The sequence below is a fragment of the Planococcus citri genome, chromosome 1 (assembly GCF_950023065.1).
Source record: "Planococcus citri chromosome 1, ihPlaCitr1.1, whole genome shotgun sequence".
NCBI classification, from domain to species: Eukaryota; Metazoa; Arthropoda; class Insecta; order Hemiptera; family Pseudococcidae; genus Planococcus; species Planococcus citri.
In genome coordinates, this window is record NC_088677.1 from 19,557,634 (window position 1) to 19,579,495 (window position 21,862).

General features: G+C 34.0%; 2 protein-coding genes across 4 annotated transcripts; both read left to right on the plus strand.

The window, feature by feature from the left end:
- The first annotated feature begins 1,323 nt into the window (after positions 1 to 1,323).
- Positions 1,324 to 11,264, plus strand: LOC135849736 (uncharacterized). Of its 2 annotated transcripts, none has more exons than XM_065370287.1 (10): positions 1,324 to 1,591; positions 1,683 to 1,876; positions 2,032 to 2,268; positions 2,423 to 2,594; positions 2,685 to 2,856; positions 5,472 to 5,625; positions 5,717 to 5,812; positions 5,898 to 6,125; positions 6,215 to 6,371; positions 9,570 to 11,264. In XM_065370287.1, exons 2-10 carry the CDS (start codon positions 1,729 to 1,731, stop codon positions 9,625 to 9,627), a joined length of 1,422 nt encoding a protein of 473 aa, XP_065226359.1. In that variant the 5' UTR covers positions 1,324 to 1,591; positions 1,683 to 1,728; the 3' UTR covers positions 9,628 to 11,264. The 2 variants fall into 2 exon arrangements, with proteins under 2 accessions (XP_065226359.1, XP_065226358.1); XM_065370286.1 differs by having other exon boundaries at positions 1,703 to 1,876.
- LOC135849735 (probable peptidoglycan muropeptide transporter SLC46) lies at positions 11,150 to 15,015 on the plus strand. Of its 2 annotated transcripts, none has more exons than XM_065370284.1 (10): positions 11,150 to 11,313; positions 12,102 to 12,264; positions 12,338 to 12,580; positions 12,659 to 12,833; positions 12,907 to 13,078; positions 13,155 to 13,305; positions 13,381 to 13,476; positions 13,542 to 13,769; positions 13,850 to 14,006; positions 14,093 to 15,015. In XM_065370284.1, the coding sequence occupies exons 1-10, from the start codon at positions 11,302 to 11,304 to the stop codon at positions 14,175 to 14,177; spliced, it is 1,482 nt and encodes a 493-aa protein (XP_065226356.1). In that variant the 5' UTR covers positions 11,150 to 11,301; the 3' UTR covers positions 14,178 to 15,015. The 2 variants fall into 2 exon arrangements, with proteins under 2 accessions (XP_065226356.1, XP_065226357.1); XM_065370285.1 differs by lacking the exon at positions 11,150 to 11,313 and adding an exon at positions 11,774 to 11,987.
- The last annotated feature ends 6,847 nt before the right edge of the window (positions 15,016 to 21,862 follow it).

The following is a 21,862-nucleotide window of genomic DNA, read 5'->3' on the forward strand; positions in this document are numbered from 1 at the left end:
CGTTATTGATATGACAATGGATCCAGTTATGTGGTGACAAAAACAGCCGAAATCACCATTACGTACGCTTGCGCTGAGATATTTAGTGATGAACCCTACGAGTGTGCCTAGTGAGAGGCTATTCAGCTCAGCTGGGATTGTGGTCACTCCTCTTAGAAATCGGCTGAGTACCGAAATAGTATATTATGCAACTAGGGAGGTAATGTGATTTTCAACAAATTTTGAGGCTTATTTCCCGAGCGAAGCGAGGGAAGTAACTCAAAATGGTTGAAGATCACATTATCTCCCTTGTTCCATAAAATATTTTACGTTTTTAAGGGAGAAAACCGCTAGTTTGTCCACCGAGCGGTTAGTGAGCGGGAGGTAATGTAGCGGATTATCTCCCTAGAAACGTAAAAGTAGATATCCTGACGTACCTGAAAGCCTGAAAGGTAACAGGTGGCTGTCATGGTAAGAAATTATGTAACTTAGATAATTCAATTAAATACATAAGTAGGTACGAGATTCTGTCAAAGTTGTCGGAAATAATCAATATTTATTTATTTTCAGGTAGGTAGTTTGGTAGTTACAATATAATGTACCAGAGAGGAAAAGAAGAATGATGGTGATTTTTATTTTTTAATTTTTTTTATCTATGTGTAACTATGTACTTGTTACAAGTTCTTCTTCTAAACTGTTTTTTTTTTTTTTTTTTTTTTAATTTATTTCATGATTTTAAATTATTTTTTTTTGATTTATGGTTTTCTTACCTGATTCTCATCTCTGCTCAAGGTGGTTGTTTTCTGTTAGGTACTTGATTGATGTTTTTCAATTTATTATAAAATTAACATTTTCAAAATGTGGCCGCTTCATGTTTTTAATCGAAAAGGCGGAATTTTAGCTACGCAGAAACTTGAAAAGCGACGAAAAGGAGAGTAAAAGATGTAAAAACACAATAGAAAGAATAGCAAAGCTCATACCTCGCGCTGTTGCAACAGGTAAACGCAGTGTGACCACTTCGATGAAAATAAAATACTGATTCAGAACGAAACACCAAAGTGGTTCTCAACATATTTTTTATTTTTAATTACGAGGTGAAATTTTTATATTTTAAATCGAGAAATTTATTTACAGAAAATTTTACTCGTTTGATCTAAATATTAGAATTTGATACCTACAGTGTATCATCAATTTTTATCAAACAACTTTCACACTCAATGCACGATGTTATAAAATGTCAAATTCAACGAACTTCACACTCGACTCGACTATTCGGTTAAGTAGGTAATATTGAAACACATTAAAAAATATGAAATACGTAAAATTTGTTATCTGCCCTTAAAAAATGTATACGGTGTGTTGTCGAATTTTCACTGAAAAGCTAGACAACGTAAGCTAGTAGTTATCTCAAAATTTATGCTCGTTTACATATTTCTTTTCCTGTGGACATTTCGAGTGAGGTGTTCGTTACAGATTCACTATCATTTTGAAAAATTAGCGATTTTAATTTTTCAACTTCTTTGTACAATTTGGTGTCAACATGAATGAAATTTCATTATGAAGCTGAAATGAAAAAATAATGACTTGAATAATGACATTCCATATTCAATAGGTAATTATACGAAAATTTGTATTATTTTCGCGACAATTGAGAGGTACCTATTTTAGATACCTGTTTTGCTTTTACATATTTATTTAAATAGGTACTTCTGCGTGTTGACAGTTAAAGATGTTTTTATAACAAATATAATGTCCCTTATCATCGAAGAGCATTCTGAAGAATCGGAATGGATTACGACACGTGTCAACAAAATGTGGAAAAATTTCGATGGAGACTTTATAAAACATTCCATAGAACCCATCGTCTTTTTTTACGCGATTTCAAAAATTCTGTTGGGTAAGAAACGCCAGCAATATGTAACAAAAAAAGACTAGATTCCTATGCAAAATATTATTACCTATGTGTAGAATGTACATTCAAGATAAGATATAAGTACCAGCTATCCAACCTATTTACTATATGATGCTGAATAATTTTTTAACAAATTTTAGACATGATAACGCCGAACGCCATTGAACTGCAATACTGCTATTCAACTCTGAACGTATCGAAAGAAGACTGTTTTAATCAATCTAACGATTATTTTGGTCAAACGCAAAAAGTCGTGGCTGAATTGAACATAATTCGAGCATGTTTCGAATCATTTATGCCAATAATAGTTCTAATTTTAGTCGGCCCTTCCATTGAAATCTACGGTCACAGATTACTGATGTTGATATCTACATTCGGTAGGTCTAGGTACCTCTACCTACCTACATAACTATTCATCATCATGAAGATTTAACATGATTGTGTTATCTGTCCTTAACAAATAATGTTTCAAAATTTGAATATTTTTTCTAAACTTCTAAAGCATTATTTTTTGAATGAATATTTTTTCAGGTTGGTCAATCGCAGCATTTTGTTGGGCATTGGGTTCCTATTTTCCATATTTTAGTCCTTATTACACGATATTGTTTGGTATACCGATGATGATAGGTGGAGAACCACTAGCAGAATTCATCTGCGATTGTTATACATGTCATATAACTTCAACGCAAAATAGAAGCTTCAGGTTTTTCCTACAAGCTTATCTGCTTTTTTTTTTTTATTAACCTACCGATTGACAAATAATTTTATCTCGAATTCAAACATTTTCTTGTAGATTTGGTATGGTTTCAGCCTCATTTTTCACCGGGTACCTGGTTGGTTCTTGGTTATGTTCCATAACCGAGAATTTCAGTTATTCGTTAGGATTTTTGCTAATGACAATTTCCATATGTTGTGCATTCCTGTATACTTATTTTGTACTTGAAGAACCTCACACTTTCACCAAAGTAGGTTAAAATTTACAAAACGCTGAAATACATATTTATAGCACCTACAATAGCCTCAAATGCATGACAATAAGAAGATTTCACCTTTTCTCGGTACAGGAAAGGAAATCTCGATAATAGTCCGGCATATGACAATAGGAGTAATTGCACCCCCCCCCCCGCCGATCCTCCGGGACAACATTTTTCTTAAAGGGGACATCCTAAGGAACATTTTAATGCAAAGTTGCCAAAAAAAAAGTTGGCCTTACTTACAAAATGGCGGCCATTTTGATTGACAGGTCAGCCGAAATCGCAGATTTTGCGTTTTAACATAGGACTTGCACAAACTTTTTCAAACTTTACAAAGGTAGATCGAAAGATCATGCAAAAATTTATCACCTGTCCAAATTTCAAGTGCTAAAGTGCGTTTTTCGATTTTTGGTGAATTTTTGAAAATCGAATTTAGGCCAAAAATGAGGGAAAAAATCAAAATTTTACCAAATTGACCAAGAAAGCTGAAATTTGGGATATACCCTATGTTCGGCATGCCAAATCGATTGGAAACGGTTTCAACCCGTTTTGAGCAGTTCTGGAGCCTCCAGCAGATTTTTGAAACTCGAAATTCCCACAAAATTCCATCAAATTGGAGTTATAAAGCTAAAATTCATTCTGCAAACTAATTTCAATACGCTACGAAGTACTGCAGGTGAATTTCAAGTCGTTTTGGAGGCTACAGCGACGTTTTGAAAATTCCTGAAGCCTCCAGCAGATTTTTGAAACTTTAAATTTTCACAAAATTTCATCAAATAGAGATGGAAAGCTGACATTTACTCTACACTACAATTTTAACACCCTCTGAAAACGACTTCTGGTGGATTTCAAGTCATTTTAGAGCCTTCAACGACTTTTTTGAAAATTACTGGAGCCTCCAGTAGATTTTTGAAACTTGAAATTTCCCCAAAACGTAACCAAACCAAGATGGAGAGTCGAAATTCATTCTGCACACTAATTTCAATACGCTACGAAGTTGACAGCTGGTGAATTTCAAGTCTTTTTGGAGCCTCCAGCAACTTTTTGAAAGGTTGTATGACGTTTTTTTGGAAAATTGAAATTTCCTAAAAGTAGCTGGAAGCTTCAAAACCATTTGAAACCACCATCTAGTCTGCGAAGTAAATTTCAGCTTGCAAACTCCATTTGATAAATTAATGTTGGGGAAATTTCAAGTTTAAAAAATCTACTGGAGGCTCCAGTAATTTTCAAAAAAGTCGCTGGAGGCCCTAAAATGACTTGAACCCACCTGAAATCGTCTTCAGAGGGTGTTAAAATTGAAGTGTGGAGTAAATTTCTGCTTTCCATCTCCATTTGATGAAATTTTGTAAAAATTTAAAGTTCCAAAAATCTGCTAGAGGCTCCAGTAATTTTCAAAAAAAGTCGCTGGTGGCCCTAAAATTACTTGAACCCACCTAAAGTCGTCTTCCGTGGGTGTTAAAATTGGAGTGTAGAGTAAATGTCAGCTTTCCATCTCTATTTGATGAAATTTTGTGAAAATTCAAAGTTTCAAAAATCTGCTGGAGGCTTCAGGAATTTTCAAAACGTCGCTGGAGCCTCCAAAACGACTTGAAATTCACCTGCAGTACTTCGTAGCGTATTGAAATTAGTTTTTAGAATGAATTTTAGCCTTACAACTCCAATTTGATGGAATTTTGTGGGAATTTCGAGTTTCAAAAATCTGCTGGAGGCTCCAGAACTGCTCAAAACGGGTTGAAACCGTTTCCAATCGATTTGGCATGTCGAAAATAGGGTATATCCCAAATTTCAGCTTTCTTGGTCAATTTGGTAAAATTTTGTTTTTTTCCCTCATTTTTGGCCTAAATTCGATTTTCAAAAATTCACCAAAAATCGAAAAACGCACTTTAGCACTTGAAATTTGGACAGGTGATAAATTTTTGCATGATCTTTCGATCTACCTTTGTAAAGTTTGAAAAAGTTTGTGCAAGTCTTATGTTAAAACGCAAAATCTGCGATTTCGGCTGACCTGTCAATCAAAATGGCCGCCATTTTGTAAGTAAGGCCAACTTTTTTTTTGGCAACTTTGCATTAAAATGTTCCTTAGGATATCCCCTTTAAGAAAAATGTTGTCCCGGAGGATCGGCGGGGGGGGGGTGCAATTACTCCTATTGTCATATGCAGGACTATAAGTATTCGTATTTCTGATACAATGAAATTAATGAAAATCTTTGAAAAAACCTCAAAAAGACTTCAAATCTTCATTACGTATTTTAAAATTTTTCCTGGATTGTTTGTACCCATACCCATCCGAAAATGGGTAGGTGCGGGTACGATGAAATCTCGCTCATTTCTTTGCAACTAGGCCTACATATAATTACAATGACAATGACTTTGAATCCTTAACTCTCTCACTCAAGTATAAAAAAAACCTATACATTTTCTTACCTTCATTTCGAAAGAAAGAAGCAACCTTCATAATTTAGTAGGCAATTTCAAATTTCTTCTTTTTTTTCAAAATTTTTTCAATTTACGTATTCTAACGAATGTATAGGTAGCTATACATAGAAATAATCTTGTACGCATTTAATTATCTACTTACAATGTTCAATTTTTAATACATAAAATAGATCGTGGCGATATCAAGAAGAGAATCATTCAACCTACGACCCTACAATTTTAGAGAAATATTTCCATCTTGTTTCACTAAATTAACAAATCGAATGAGAATTGTAATCGTAACTTTATGTATAGTACATATTTTATGCATAAGCTTCATAGTAGGTGAGTTGCATATAAAATGATTTTCTTAATGCAAGTACCTGTTCTTTTCTATTAATTTTTAAAAATCTAAATCGATGTTTTCTGCCCTCAGGAACTAGATCAATTGAGTACATGTATCTACAAAAAACTCAAAATTGGACTCTAAGTATGTACAGTAATTTGATGGGTTTTTCTATTTTAGCTCATTGTAAGTTCAAATCAAACCAGCATTTTTCAAAATTTGAAAATTTGGAATAAAACCAAATCATTAATTATTGTACTCGAAATTTTAGGTGCTGTAGCCTTTATTGGTAATTGGTGGCTGAATGTGAAATTAAAACTGAGTGATTTGCACATATTGATTATAATTTCGATCAGCCAATTTTTTTCCATGTTGGTTTTCGCCAACAGCACCGAAACTTGGCAAATTTACTGTTGTAATATTTTGAAAAGCTCATATGGTTTATTTGTGCCAACGGTTAAATCGTTTTTATCTAAAGCTGTCTTCAAAGAAGATATCGGTGAGAGAATTTTTCTCATTAGTGAATAGATTTACAGATTCGTTTCAATAGGCTTAGATATTAATAACGTAATTTCTTAAAAAACTCAGGAAAGATTATAACAACGATCATTATTTTGGGACAATTATCCACATTTATCGGACAAATCATCTTCAATACTCTTTACAGAGAAGCTTTATCTACGTCTCCTTCGATGCCATTCAATATAGCAGCAATCATGGCATACGCAATGTGTTGTATAATTCTGTAAGTTTATTTCTGTACTTACACTAATTTTGAATTCATAGGTAGTTGGTAAAGAGTTTGCCATTAGCATACGTAGGCTACATAATGTCCATAAAATACATAGATAGGTACTTATTAGAGCATTTTTCTTTAAAAAACTCATGAGTACCTACTTGAAAATGCCTTCCCTCGATGCTCTTCATATTGAGTAGATAGTTCGAATGAATTTTCCAGAAAAAGTATTCGAAAATAATGTGCAATGATCTCATACCCATTCAATTTTGAGATGAAAACCTACCATAAATAGGTAGTTGATTAGATCCTCTCACTCACTTTCAATCCACAAAATATTGATCTCCGCCTCTTTTATCTCATCACCTATTGTTCTAAAAATCTACAGTATTTTTAAAAATTTATGATACCTAGTTATTGATTATTCTGACTACGTATTAGATACAGTGATGGAAAACTGAAACTGAAACTAAAACTGAAACTGGTTAAAAACTTGAACTGAAATGGAGAAACTGAAACTGAAACTAGAACTGAAATGAGAAAAACTTAAACTGAAAACTGAAAACTTGAACTGAAACTAAAAACTGAAAACTTGAACTGAAAAAAATGAAACTGAAACTAAAAACTAAAAACTTGAACTGAAATGAAAAAGTTTTGCCATCACTGAATTTTGTCGACAAAATCATCAATCTATTCTCAAAATTCTTATTTTTTTCAAAAATTTTTGCCCTCGCTTCGCTCGGGCCAATTTGAATCTTTTCTTTCCAAGTTTCCGCTATGAGTCAGAGTTTAAAAAAAAAAACATTGATGAAAATTTGAAAAATGAAATTTAGAAAAAGTTGACATCAGAAAAACAGAATGGCGAATTCTCTCATTAAAATTGATGTTTTTCTACTTTTTGAACTACAAATTATCCAATCTTTTGCCCTCGCTTTGCATGGGTCAATTTGATACTCTTCTCAGAGTTACAATTTCAAGAAACCTATTGAATTTGAAAAATGTTGAGATCAGAAAAACCAAAAAGAAAAACCTATTTTTTTTTCTTCATTAAAATCGATTGATGTCGTTCTACTTTTTAAATCACAAATTTTCCAAAGCTGAAAACTTTTGCCCTCGCTTCACTGGGGCCATTCAAGATGCTACTTGGGTCATTCCATGTCAACTCAACCAACGTTTTTGGGTCATGTCCTTCGATTTCGCTCAATTTTTTTTACAATATCTACCCACCCGGTAAGTAAGAAAGCCGCAATCAGTTTGGTCCCAGCCCCCTCAGAGGGCGGATGGGGGGGGGCTTCTATTATTTTCACATTGTCTCGAGGTACTCAACTTCAGCAGCCCATTCCTCCAAAACTATGATACTTTGATCAAAACTGATTTCACAGTTCGAAAGGGCATTGAATTTTGAACTTTTAAAGTATGTTGAAATTTTCAAAAGTTGAAAGTTTAACTTTCAATTTGAAAGTTCAAATTTCAAAATGGCGCTGTAGCCTGTAAGTGGGAGCTACCATTCAAAATTTTGAAAAAATTTCCATAGATGTACATTTTGATACTTTTTCGAAATATTTATAGGTTTCGAGATGGCACTCGTTGACAGAGGGGGAGCATCCCCACCCCCAATTTTGAGTGAAACGTTCGAAAGAAAATCTGGGGCATGTGATATATCGAATTGTATGTTTTTGGCTACGCTGAACACGAATATAACGTTAGATTTTCGATAGGGGTCCATCCACAGCCCCCAGCACCTCCTCAAAGGGGGTAAAAGTTCAAAAATGCGTCTTGTTCGTGTGACACATGGAATAATATGTTTTTGGTGACGCTGAACACGAATATGACGTCAGACTTTTGATTTGACCCGTCCACGGCCCCCTGCACCTCCACAAAGCGGGTAACCCCCAAAAAAATGGTAACATTCGTGTGACACATGAAATAGTATGTTTTCGATATCGCTGAACACGAATATAGCCATAGTTTTTTAAATCGACCTCATCTATGGCCCCCCGGCCAGAACCTCCCCTAATAGGTAAAAGTCCAAAAAAATTGTTGGGGGCCGTGGATGAGGCCCAATCAAAAATCTGACGTCATATTCGTGTTCAGCGTCACCAAAAACATATTATTTCATGTGTCGCATGAACAAAACACTTTTTTGAACTTTTACCCCATTTGGGGAGGTGCTGGGGGCCGTGGATGGAGTCCTATCAAAAATCTAACGTCATATTCGTGTTCAGCGTCGCCAAAAACATACAATTCGATATATCACATGCCCCAGATTTTCTTTCGAACGTTTCACCCAAAATTGGGGGTGGGGATGCTCCCTCTCTGTCAACGAGTGCCATCTCGAAACCAAATAATGGGAGCCCCCCACCCGCCCCCTGAGGGGGCTGGGGCCAAACTGATTGCGCCTTTCTTACTTACTGGGTGGGTAGATATTGTAAAAAAAAAATTGAGCGAAATCGAAAGACATGACTTTCAAAATCGCCTTTTTTTGGTTGAGTTGACATGGAATGACCCGCTTGTAAGTGAGTGTACATAAAATGCAAATTTTTCACTTTTTCTGAACAGAACAGAACCACTGGATTTTCAAAGTTTTTTGATACTATACAGTGCTCACTGCTCAGCGTGTTAATTAAAATTTTGATTATTGTGGCAAAATAACAATTTTTTGTCGGCAAAAGGACGATGCTATCTTCCTCCCAAGTATAGCATAACTTCTCTTTTCTTTGGCCCCCCAGGCCCGGATTTTCTCTGCACAGCCCTGCATATTTTATTCATAATTTTTGAGTTTGAAATGTTTGAATTTGAAATTTGAAGTTTTTGTTGCCAAGTAGCAAATTAGATATGTGTGAAAAAATTCATGAAAGAAAATAATTTTTTTTTTCATTTCCTTTTGAACTTTAAGAAAAATTTTGAAAACTGAAACTAAAATGAAAACTTGAACTGAAAAAAGCAAAACTGAAAACTGAAACTAAAAACTTGAACTGAAAAAAGTAAAACTGAAACTTAAAACTGAAAACTTGAACTGAAAAAAATAAAACTGAAACTAAAAACTAAAAACTTGAACTGAAATGAAAAAGTTTTGCCATCACTGATTAGATATGGGTAGATACAGGGTGGGTCTAGGTGCCTATAGGTACAAAGTAAAGTAAGTAGGTACTTAAGCTGGTTTTTTTGGGTTGTTATTCTCCTCATTTTTATTTTTCATCTTTTCAGATTAGCCAATGAGTTGAATAAAAAAGAAATAGTAAAGGACTATGACATAATAATGTGAAAAACAGAAACACATTGATTTTTCTTGGAATGCCGAATCTAATCTGATACACTAACTAATCATGGCGGGAAAAAAACCAAAGGAAAACTTTTAAAAAAAGTGAAAATTACCTATTTTAAATCCCCTCATTTTTCAACTAAAATTATTATAATATGACTAATATGAGAATTTTCTCAATCGTTTCGACTTCAAATAAAATTTCTATCAATTTTTTCCAATTTGGAGAGGAGGAATGCCAGGGGTGCTAACCTTAATTATTTTAATTAAGGTTACGGTTTCACTCCAATTTTTTTGTTGACATTTTTCGGTTTTGATTTCGGTTTCGGTTTTGAAATTCAAAATTTCGGTTTCAGTTTGGGTTTCGGTTTTACTCACAAAAATTCCGGTTTTGGTTTCGTTTTTCGGTTTTTTTGGGTTTCACATATTTTTTTAAAAAATTTCTTCGCAACCCAAACAGCAACAACCAAGGACCCAATTTGTTAGGTTCAGTTCATTATATTTATCAATTTCCCTGGATTTCGACTTTCGAGTCTCAAAAGTCAAAAATTAGAAAAAATCTCCCCAAAAAAATAAAAAAACCGAAAAAAACCCAACAGAAAACCTTAAAAAACCGAAAAAAACCCAAACTGAAAACCGAAAAAAACCGAAATAAATTATATCGGTTTAGGTTTCGGTTTCACTCACGCTGCTTCATTATTTTTGTTCTGGTTTTTTACGGTTTTTAAAAAACCTATGAAATTTCGGTTTTTGTTTTCAGTTTGGGTTTGAAAATGGCTAAAATTATGGGTCTTGTTTGGGTTTGGGTTTGGGTTTTCGGTTTTTTGCGGTTACGGTACGGTTAGCACCCCTGAGGAATGCTCACTTCACTTTGCTTCTGCATCTGCACAAAAAAATTTGATTCAATTCAAACTTCGGCTGATTTTATTCATGCTGAAGAACAAAAATCCGATCATGGTCACTGTGAGTGTTCGCCTGTTCGGTCAGGTGGTTTTCAAAAAACCTCCATTCGTCAATCATAGCATATCTAGGAGTCAGTAGGTATAATTAAAATTTTCGTGGCTTTAAATTTAAAATTACTTTGCTCAGTTTTGAGTTTGTAAGGTCTTATGTCTTAAAAATTTTTCAAATTTTCAAATTTTTTCGATAACAAGAATGATAATTTTTTCGAAGCATTGATCTGGTCACACTGATTCACTGATTGAACTTGATTTTTCCGAAACAATAAAAAAAAGTTTTTTTAAATATTGAACTTATTTTTCGAGGAATTTAATCAATTTTAGTTCGTTGATAAATAAATTTAGTTTATTAAAAAAACACTGATGAATATTTTTATGGTGAGTTTGAAGTAAAAATTCAAAATTTAATGCAGTCCAAAGTTTCTTATCATTACAATGTTACGACGCATCAAGTTCTGCGCAACGTTTATTTTGTCTTTTCCTCTTTTGTGTATTTTTTTTTCAGCAGCTGATAAAATTTTATGTAATATGTAATTAGAATGTAATTAGAATTAGAGTAATTATTGTGTAACAATAAAAAGAAAAAGAATTTAATTTTTAATCGCAAACAATAGTACAAAGACTGCGTGTCTAGTGATAACAACTTCAAGCTAGACGAGTGAGTCGTTGGATTGATATTTTCTAACACACGAATGTATCATAACTATTGTGCATTATAATGAATACCGGAGTAAGTACCTTAAATTTTTTCAATATTCTTTAATAAGTGTAATTTTGAATTGACTATATAATCCTTTATTGTTCCTAGTGATCGTGTTTACGGTTTCATGTCACCATTTAGGATAGAATTGATACAGCAATGTGCTTGTGCATTGTGCATGTTGTGTTTTGAATAAAATGAGATAAGCTTAACAGTCATCAGATTATCTTAATTCAATCTAATTTAATGATCAACCTCCGCTAGTTTCATCCAATTTTACTATCGCAATGCAGTCAAGTCAATCTTGACTCCTAACACATGTCCCATTGTTTCAGTGATCGACTTCCTTGCAGCAATTTCAATTTCATAACCATGTCTTTGTCTCAAAACCACAAACGAACGCTTATTTATTTACAATATGCTTTTATTCGAAATATTTCTACTTCTTCATTCTCACATTTTTCTTTGTTTAGTGAAAGAAATACCGATGTGATCATATTTCTTTCAACACAAAAAGCCTAATCTTTGCTGTGCAAAGATCAATCATACGATTCAGTATTAAATTTCACGATAAAAAAACACCTAAGCTGACGACCTTGTAATTATCTCGTTGTGTTCTTATCTATGGCGTTTTCTCTCTCAACTGACGAATTCTATTTTCCCTGTATAATTTTCTATTAAACGCTGTAATTATGAAATTTTCTGTAAGTAAGTTGAAACGAGCACCTTGCCAAATCAAAACCGGTTCAATAAAATACGCTTTCTTTAGTATAAATTTTCTTTGTTGATAAATTCAAATTATTCCTTTTTTATTTCAGGACAGAGAAAACGAAGAAGATCGAGCTATAATCGTTGATAACGAGGTGATAGAAAACCCAGTAGTGCAGAATGATTTTCAGGGAGTCATTTCCAATCCTAAACCAAGGAGATATTTTATCGAACCAGCTGTATTTCTCTTGTTTGCCGGAAGCTCTCTTTTTGGTAATTCTTGAACTGACAAGACGTGTAACACATCATTCAGTTTTCTAACTGTTATGTTTTTTTTTTTGTATAGAAACGATAGTTCCAAACGCAGTAGAATTACAGTATTGTCGAACAATGCTCAACTTAACACAGGAGCAATGTTTTAGTCCAACTATTGATCTTAAAGTAAAAGATGAATACGAGAAATTTGCATCCACATTTAACATTTATAGATCAATCATTGAAGTCGCCATTCCGTCTTTCATCTCATTTTTCATTGGGCCCTGGAGTGATACTTACGGTCGTAAACCACTCATATTGAGTTCACTTCTTGGTATGTTATTCGAGATGGAAATTTTTTCAATACACATACTTAAGTGGATCAATTAGTAATTTATTTATATTTTTTCAGGATACTCGGCTACCTACGGTTTATGGACGTTTGCTTCCAGTATTCCAGCGTTTCACCCGCTGTACTTTTTATTTTTTAGTTTACCATTGGCATTCAGTGGAGGCAGTACCACTTTTATATTGGGAAGTTTTTGTTACGTATGTGATGTCACTACGTTGGAAAATCGAGGATATAGGTAAATAATTGAAATAAACGTTAAAACATTGCGTTAGATCGTGATGATAATTGGGATCATTTTTGTTCAACAGATTGGGACGTTTGCAAGGAGCGTTATTTATGGGAGCCCTGGGTGGTATGCAATCATATCTTTTGTTGGAACCATTTGGATATACTATGATATATGGCGTGTCTTCGGTATTCGTTTACCTGTCGTTATTTTATATCTATTTCTTCCTGGACGAATCAATTATACCATCTCAGGTATGAATTGGGATTGAAATCGAAAAACCAAGTAATAAGATAGCATAAAATTCATTCGAAAAACGATCATTTTCAGGTGGAACTGAATTCACCGAAAAGGAACCCGTTCCATCTTCATCATATTCTAGAATTATACGAATGCTGTTATAAAAGACAAACGCCCAAAATGCGTATCACCCTTTTTCTTCTAACGCTGATCTTGGCATGTTCTTTGGTCAATGTATTCGGTAAGTACATATGATCCTAATTCGCGTCCGTCTTAATCCCGAATCTACGTTGAAACGAAAAAATTAATGTTACAGGTGAAACTAATGTACTATATCTTTTCTTGCAACGAGTTCTGAATTGGAATATGACCCAGTATACGTACTTGAGCAGTTTTATAATCATTGCAAACGGTGAGTTTCTTGAATCATTTCATTCCGCGAGGATCATCGAGTTACTGATTCATATTTTTTTTCAGCTATTGGAGCCGCCGGTGGAACTTGGCTACTGTGCCGTGTACTGCAACTGGATGATCTTCTCATACTCTCTATTGCTGCATTTTTCCGAGTTCTTTCTGCTCTAGTGATGATTTTCGGGTTCAGAGTGTGGCATATATATTTCTCGAAACTTCTTTCTTGTACGTTGGGTATATCTGGATCGATAATCAGATCGTTTCTGTCGCGTAATGTGGGCAAAGATGAGCTCGGTAAACGACAGTATTTTGATTTATTACCCATCAGTATTCAACCAAGTGCTAATTGTTTTCAAATTGTAATTCATCTTCAGGAAAAGTATTTTCATTATTGGCGTCAACGGAATCCACCACTCCTATGTTTGCTAATTTGCTGTATTCAACTATTTTCAATTTAACCTTAGAGACGATGCCTGGAGCTATATTTTATGTATCAGGATTTTTAATATTGTTCATGTTGGGATGTTTAGCGTAAGTACATACATTTATATCGTTACGTATAAATTCAAGAATTTTCTGACTCCTGAATTTTAACTTTATATTCATTTTCCACGCAGCATTTTAGTGAAAATGTACATTCCGGATCCAACAAAACGCTCTCTCGCTGTAACCCAGGATACTCCTAGTATTAATGCTAATTAATTTACCGTCTAACTGCAACTTGTCTGTGATATATTTTTGCGACCTGATGTGCCTTATGCTGTATTTGTGTATTTTTTTCTATTTCGCAAATTTAATCACATGATTACAGTCCATCACGTTTCAAGGTACCCAGTACCCGTCATTAACTTATTGTATTCTTACATTTATTCTTACGAACAGTCCTTTTTTTAATTTTTTGGCTTCATCGTGAAAGCAGATTTTGTAAATAATTTTAAAAAACAATTTTTATAAAAGTGTCGTGTTGTCTTGATGTACTTCTGTGGCGAGTTTGTTCGTGCTCGAAAATTTATGAGTTCGTCTTTGTGGTCTGTTCTTACATTACGCTTCATGTATATTGTATTAAGTAGATTAGAAATATTGTAGAAGATATTACGGAAGATACTTCAATTTGTTTGTTTTAATAAACTCGCGTTTCATATTTAAATTTACCTATTGTTATCAAGTCATTAATGAACTTATTATGTTGTTCATTACAGCTCCATTCGTGCTATTCGGATAAAGTTTCAACGTTTAATCCTTGTAGATAACTTAATACTTGATCCAAAAAATACTCTAGTAATCTCGTTACGCATGTTTTATTTAATCGTCTGTAAATTAATTAATTGCTCGTGCCACGTTAATCAGTTTGTCAGCTAATTTCCAATCCATGAAGTAATACTTAATTAACAGTCTTTTATAATTTTTGTAATATTTTGTTTAGCTTAAAGCTGTTCATCAAATGTTTACCATTACGTCGGTGTATCTAAATTTGTCGTATTTTATACCTGACGAAATTTTATACCAACTTTTTTTTTTTTAAATACACAATTTTATCTGATTTTATTCTACTTGTTTTTATAGTAATTTTTAATGTAAAGTCGGTTTGAAATTTGAATCTGTTATTGAAGGATTGAGTAATTTTTCAATAAGATTTACTAGTTATTCAAGACATGAATTCGTTTGTATTTGAACTTCCTGTTAGAGGCTCCAAATTAACTCGGAAGTAGTGAAACTCGAATTTGGGGGTTGTTTTTAGACGCAAATTTTAAAAATTTCCCTTCGAACGGAAAATTGTTCATTTTTTGAAATTTTTCCTCATAAAATTCACGTTTGAATACTCACTCAAAAGTCCACAAAAAATCGAATAATGAAAAAATTAATTTTGGGCGCTGAAATTTGGGTTATGGGTATATTAGACTGCGCTCTTTCCAGTTCAAATCAGAGGCGGACGTCTCGAGAGGTTCCCTCGTCAGATCATACACAAAAATGCTTCAAAAATAAAATCAATTGTTCATCACCTAAGTAATTATTTATGTACTTTATTCGGCGAATAATAATTTTTTTGAACACATTTTCGATGCTTAAGAATCAAAATAAAGCACAATGCGATTTCAGTAAAAAAGCAAAATAAAGCACAACGCGATTTCAAAAAACAGCACAACGTGATTTCGGTAAAAAAAATAGCACAACGCGATTACAAAAAAAAGCAAAAAATAAAGCACAACGCAATTTTCGTTAAAAAAGCACAACGCGATTTCAAAAAAAAGCACAATGTGATTTCGAAAAAAAAGCACAACGCAATTTCGAAAAAAAGCAAAATAAAGCACAACGTGATTTTGGGGGGAAAAGCACAACGCGATTTCGGTAAAAAAGCAAAATAAAGCACAACGCGATTTCGGTAAAAAAAGCAAAATAAAGCACAACGCGATTTTGAAAAAAAGCACAACGCGATTTCAGTAAAAAAAAAGCACAACGCGATTTTGAAAAAAAAAGCACAACGTGATTTCAAAAAAAAGCACAATGCGATTTCAAAAAAAAGCAAAATAAAGCACAACGCGATTTTGGGGAAAAAAGCACAACGTGATTTCAGTAAAAAAAAAAGCACAACGCAATTTCGGAAAAAAAGCACAACGCGAATTCGAAAAAAAAAATGATGTGATTTCAAAAAAAAAAGCACAATGCGATTTCAAAAAAAAGCAAAATAAAGCACAACGCAATTTTGGGGAAAAAAGCACAACGCGATTTCGGTAAAAAAGCAAAATGAAGCACAACGCGATTACAGAAAAAAAAACAACGCGATTTCAGTAAAAAAAAGCTCAATGTGATTTCGAAAAAAAAGCAAAAAAAAGCACAACACAATTTTGTAAAAAAAGCACAACGCGATTTTGAAAAAAAAGCACATCGCAATTTAGAAAAAAAAGCACAACGCAAATTTTAAAAAAAAGCACAAGCGATTTTGAAAAAAAGCACAACGCAATTTAGAAAAAAAAGCACAACGCGATTTGGAAAAAAAGCACAACGCAATTAAAAAAAAAGCACAACGCAATTTTGTAAAAAAAAGCACAACACAATTTTGTAAAAAAAAGCACAACGTGATTTTGAAAAAAAAGCGCAACGCAATTTAGAAAAAAAAGCACAACGCAAATTTGAAAAAAGTACTAGCGATTTAGTAAAAAAAGCAAAACACAAATTTGTAAAAAAGCACAGATGATTCTGAAAAAAAGCACAACGCGAATTTAAAAAAAAAGCACAGGCAAATTTGAAAAAAAGCACAACGTGAATTTGAAAAAAAACACATCGCAAATTTGAAAAAAAAGCACAACACGAATTTGAAAAAAAGCACAACGCGAATTTGAAAAAAAGCACAACACAAATTTGAAAAAAAACAAGCGATTTTGAAAAAAAGCACAACACAAATTTGAAAAAAATCACAACGCGATTTAGAAAAAAAAGCACCACTTAAATTTGAAAAAAAGCACAACGCGAATTTGAAAAAAAGCACATCGCGAATTTGAAGAAAAAAACACAACGCGATTTTGAAAAAAACACAATGCGATCTTGAAAAAAAAGAACGCGAATTTGAAAAAAAGAACAACGTAATTTTGAAATAAAAAGCACAATGTAATTTTGAAATAAAAAGCACAAAGCGATTCCGAATAAGTACACTATGCTATTCTGAAAGCTCCAGCGTTGAAAGCATATGCGACTCCAAAAGCACTAGGTACTGAGAGAACCTCTTGGGAGCACAGCAAAATCACAAATGACTGGTGGGTTTTTTATTCCAACAGGGTAACCACCTGCTTTCGGTTCTGAAAGGGTAACCACCTGCTTGCGGTGTCTAGGTACTGAATGTGTGTAAATGAAACACCTGCAGGTGTTCTAAAAACCTTTCTCAAAATTGAACAATCAGGGATGAGGCCCGGCCCAGGACCAGGACCCGAAACCCGAAAAAGCCCCGATTATTTCCTTGAAGCCCGAATGTCCAAGCCCCAAAACCTTAAAAACTGTAACCTACAAAGCTCTGGCCCAAAGCCCGAAACCTTTTCCTCTGAAAACCAAGCCCAGAACGTGAGCCCCGAAACCCAAACTGTGATCAGGGCTTTTTGGGGCTTTTCGGGGCTTGTAAATTTTGTACATTTCTATTGTAATTACCGTTCTGTGCATCTCAAAAGTCAAAAATGATTTTCAAAAAAGAAATTTACAACTTCAGCAAGAAGTTTAATATTCCAACATTCAAGGGGTTTTTGGTACATTATTTATATTCCCAAGCCCAGAACGTGAGCCCCAAAACCCAAACTGTGATCAGGGATTTTTGGGGATTTTCGGGGCTTGTGTGAATTTTGTAAATTTCTATTGTAATTTAATTACCGCTCAGTGCATCTCAATAGTCGTAAAAAGATCATTTTCAAAAAAAAAATTTCAGAACTTCAGCAAAAAGTTTAATATTTCAAGGGGTTTTTGGTACAGTATTTATATTCTGTAGGTAGATTGTTATTTAAAAAATGATACTTGAAAATATAAAAAATTTGAACAATAATTAAAAATTCCAAAAAAATTTAATTCTGATTTTAAAAAAACAGTTCCATTCAAATAATTTTGAAAAAAGCAATCAGAATCTGCCCTTAAAATGTTTTTTCCCCAACAATTTCAAGCCCCAAAAAGCCCCGGAAAGCCCTGAACACTTCATTCAAGCCCTGGACACTGAGCCCTGAAACCCAAACCCAAAGTTTCCTGGGCCCAAATCCAAGCCCAAGACCTAATAAATTTTTGATTGAAAGCCCAAGCCCCGGAACCCGGAACCTGAAAAAAAATCGTTCGGGGCCTCATCCCTGTGAACAATAGAGAAATGTTTAAAATTGAACAATGGGAAAGATAACACTGTAGATAAGAATATTTTAGGACACCTGCCGTGTTACATTTTAAAACAGATGTCGGCTTCGCTTTTGATAAAATCTTTTCCATTATTCAATTTTGAAAAATAAATTCGAAAATTGAACAATAGAAAAGATTTTAGAACCCCTGTGGTGTTACATGAATTTCCAAATTCATCTGACGTCGGCTTTGCTTTTGTCGGCTTCGCTTTTGATATGGCCCTTTTCCCCTTTTTATTCTTTTTTTGGTACAAATTTTCGTAATTAATTGCAATTACTCAAGAAGCTAATTGAGTAATTGCAATTATAATTACGGCGTTCCATGCTTCACGTTAGACCACATCTACGTGTGAACATTTCAAAAAAATCCGCCCATCCATCTAAGAGAACATTGCAACATTCGTTCCAAAGAATTTTTCCACTTTCAGACCGAAACTAATGGTGTGCTACGCACACTAAAAGAAAAGCAAACAGACCCGAGCGAAGCAAGGGCAAAAAATCTCGAAAATCAGTATATTTTTGAAAGATACAAAAAAGATGATGTTTGAGTAATGAGTTACTTATAAAAAGTTCATCATTTTGTTTCAAAATTTTCGAAATTCGAATAATATTTTTTTTTTTTTTGAAAAATCCAAAATTGACAAAGTAAACCGAACAGGCTTGAGCGAAGCGAGGGCAAAAGTTCTCAGAAATCAGTATTTCGAGAGGTATAAAAACGATGGTATTGAATGCTGATTTTTTAAAGAAAAATTCAAAAGCAGAAGAGAAAAGCAAACGGGCCCGAGCGAAGCGAGGGCGAAAGCTCCAGTGATGGCAAAACTTTTTCATTTCAGTTCAAGTTTTTAGTTTTTAGTTACAGTTTTATTTTTTTCAGTTCAAGTTTTCAGTTTTAAGTTTCAGTTTTACTTTTTTCAGTTCAAGTTTTTAGTTTCAGTTTTCAGTTTTGCTTTTTTCAGTTCAAGTTTTTATTTCAGTTTTCTATTTCAGTTTCAGTTTTCAAAATTTTTCTTAAAGTTCAAAAGGAAATGAAAAAAAAATGTATTTTCTTTCATGAATTTTTTCATACATTAATCTAATTTGCTACTTGGCAACAAAAGCTTCAAATTTCAAATTCAAACATTTCAAACTCAAAAATTATGAATAAATATGCAGGGCTGTGCAGAGAAAATCCGGGCCTCAGGGGGCCGAAGAAAAGACAAGTTATGCTATACTTGGGAGGAAGATCGCATCGTCCTTTTGCCGACAAAAAATTGTTATTTTGCCACAATAATCAAAATTTTAATTAACATGCTGAGCAGTGAGCACTGTATAGTATCAAAAAACTTTGAAAATCCAGTAGCTCTGTTCTGTTCAGAAAAAGTGAAAAATTTGCATTTTTTGTACACCATACTTAAGTGGGTCATTCCATGTCAACTCAACCAAAAAAAAAGGCGATTTTGAAAGTCATGTCTTTCGATGTCGCTCAATTTTATTTTACAATATCTACCCACCTAGTAAGTAAGAAAGCCGCAATCAGTTTGGCCCCAGCCCCCTTAGGGGGCGGGTGTGGGGAGGGCTTCCATTATTTTCACATTGTCTCGAGGTACTCAACTTCAGCAACCCATTCCTCCAAAACTATGATACTTTGATCAAAACTGATTTCACAGTTCGAAAGGGCATTGAATTTTGAACTTTTTAAGTATTTTGAAATTTTCAAAAGTTGAAAGTTGAACTTTGAATTTAAAAGTTCAAATTTCAAAATAGTGCTGTAACTGGGAGCTACCATTTAAAATTTTGAAAAAATTTCCATATATGTACATTTTGATACTTTTTCGAAATATTTAAGTTTCGAGATGGCACTCGTTGACGGAGGGGGAACACCCCCAACCCCAATTTTGGGTGAAACGTTCGAAAGAAAATCTGGGGCATGTGATATATCGAATTGTATGTTTTTGGCGACGCTGAACACGAATATGACGTTATATTTTTGATAGGACCTCATCCACGGCCCTCAGCACCTCCCCAAAGGGGGTGAAAGTTCAAAAAAGTGTTTTGGTCATGCGACACATGGAATAATATGTTTTTGGTGACGCTGAACACGAATATGACGTCAGATTTTTGATTTGGCTTCATCCACGGCCCCCCAACAATTTTGTGGACTTTTACCTATTGGGGGAGGTTCTGGGGGCCATAGGTGAGGTCGATTTAAAAAACTATGGCTATATTCGTGTTCAGCGATATCGAAAACATACTATTTCATGTGTCACACGAATGTTACCATTTTTTTTGGGGTTACCCGCTTTGGGGAGGTGCAGGGGGCCGTGGACGGGTGAAATCAAAAATCTGACGTCATATTCGTGTTCAGCGTCACCAAAAACATATTATTCCACGTGTCACACGAACAAAACGCATTTTTGAACTTTCACCCCCTTTGAGGAGGTGCTGGGGGCCGTGGAGGGGTTCTATCAAAAATCTGACTTCATATTCGTGTTCAGCGTCGCCGAAAACATTCAATTCGATATATCACATGCCCCAGATTTTCTTTCGAACGTTTCACCCGAAATTGGGGGTGGGGATGCTCCCCCTCCGTCAACGAGTGCCATCTCGAAACTTAGATATTTCGAAAAAGTATCAAAATGTACATCTATGGAAATTTTTTCAAAATTTTAAATGGTAGCTCCCACTTACAGTGCCATTTTGAAATTTGAACTTTCAAATTGAAAGTTCAACTTTCAACTTTTGAAAATTTCAACATACTTGAAAAGTTCTAAATTCAATGCTTTTTCGAACTGTGAAATCAGTTTTGATCAAAGTATTGAAAATAATAGAAGCCCCTCCATCCGCCCCCTGAGGGGGCTGGGACCAAACTGATTGCGGCTTTCTTACTTACTGGGTGGGTAGATATTGTAAAAAAAAATTGAGCGAAATCGAAGGGCATGGCCCAAAACCGTTGGTTGAGTTGACATGGAATGACCCAAGCAGCATCTTGAATGGCCCCAGCGAAGCGAGGGCAAAAGTTTTCAGCTTTGGAAAATTTGTGATTTAAAAAGTAGAACGACATCAATCGATTTTAATGAAAAAAAAATAGGTTTTTCTTTTTGGATTTTCTGATCTCAACATTTTTCAAATTCAATAGGTTTCTTGAAATTGTAACTCTGAGAAGAGTATCAAATTGACCCATGCAAAGCGAGGGCAAAAGATTGGATATAATTTGTAGTTCAAAAAGTAGAACAATATCAATTTTAATGAGAGAATTCGCCATTCTGTTTTTCTGATTTGAACTTTTTCTAAATTTCATTTTCATCAATGTTTTTTTCGGAAAGAAAAGATTCAAATTGGCCCGAGCGAAGCGAGGGCAAAAATTTTTGAAAAAAATAAGAATTTTGAGAATAGATTGATGATTTTGTCGACAGTCACAAAATTCAGTGATGGCAAAACTTTTTCATTTCGGTTCAAGTTTTTAGTTTTTAGTTTCAGTTTCATTTTTTTCAGTTCAAGTTTTCAGTTTTTAGTTTCAGTTTTATTTTTTTCAGTTCAAGTTTTCAGTTTTCAGTT

What these genes read in the sequence shown, in the direction of transcription:
- LOC135849735 (XM_065370284.1), top strand. An exon ending in TGCCGGAAGCTCTCTTTTTG is followed by an intron (nt 12,265 to 12,337) that starts GTAATTCTTGAA and finishes TTTTTTGTATAG; the next exon opens with AAACGATAGTTCCAAACGCA. An exon ending in TTGGAAAATCGAGGATATAG is followed by an intron (nt 12,834 to 12,906) that starts GTAAATAATTGA and finishes TTTGTTCAACAG; the next exon opens with ATTGGGACGTTTGCAAGGAG.
- LOC135849736 (XM_065370287.1), top strand. Translation starts at nt 1,729, where the DNA reads ATGTCCCTTATCATCGAAGAGCATTCTGAAGAATCGGAATGGATTACG. An exon ending in GATGTTGATATCTACATTCG is followed by an intron (nt 2,269 to 2,422) that starts GTAGGTCTAGGT and finishes ATATTTTTTCAG; the next exon opens with GTTGGTCAATCGCAGCATTT. An exon ending in TGTCTTCAAAGAAGATATCG is followed by an intron (nt 6,126 to 6,214) that starts GTGAGAGAATTT and finishes TAAAAAACTCAG; the next exon opens with GAAAGATTATAACAACGATC.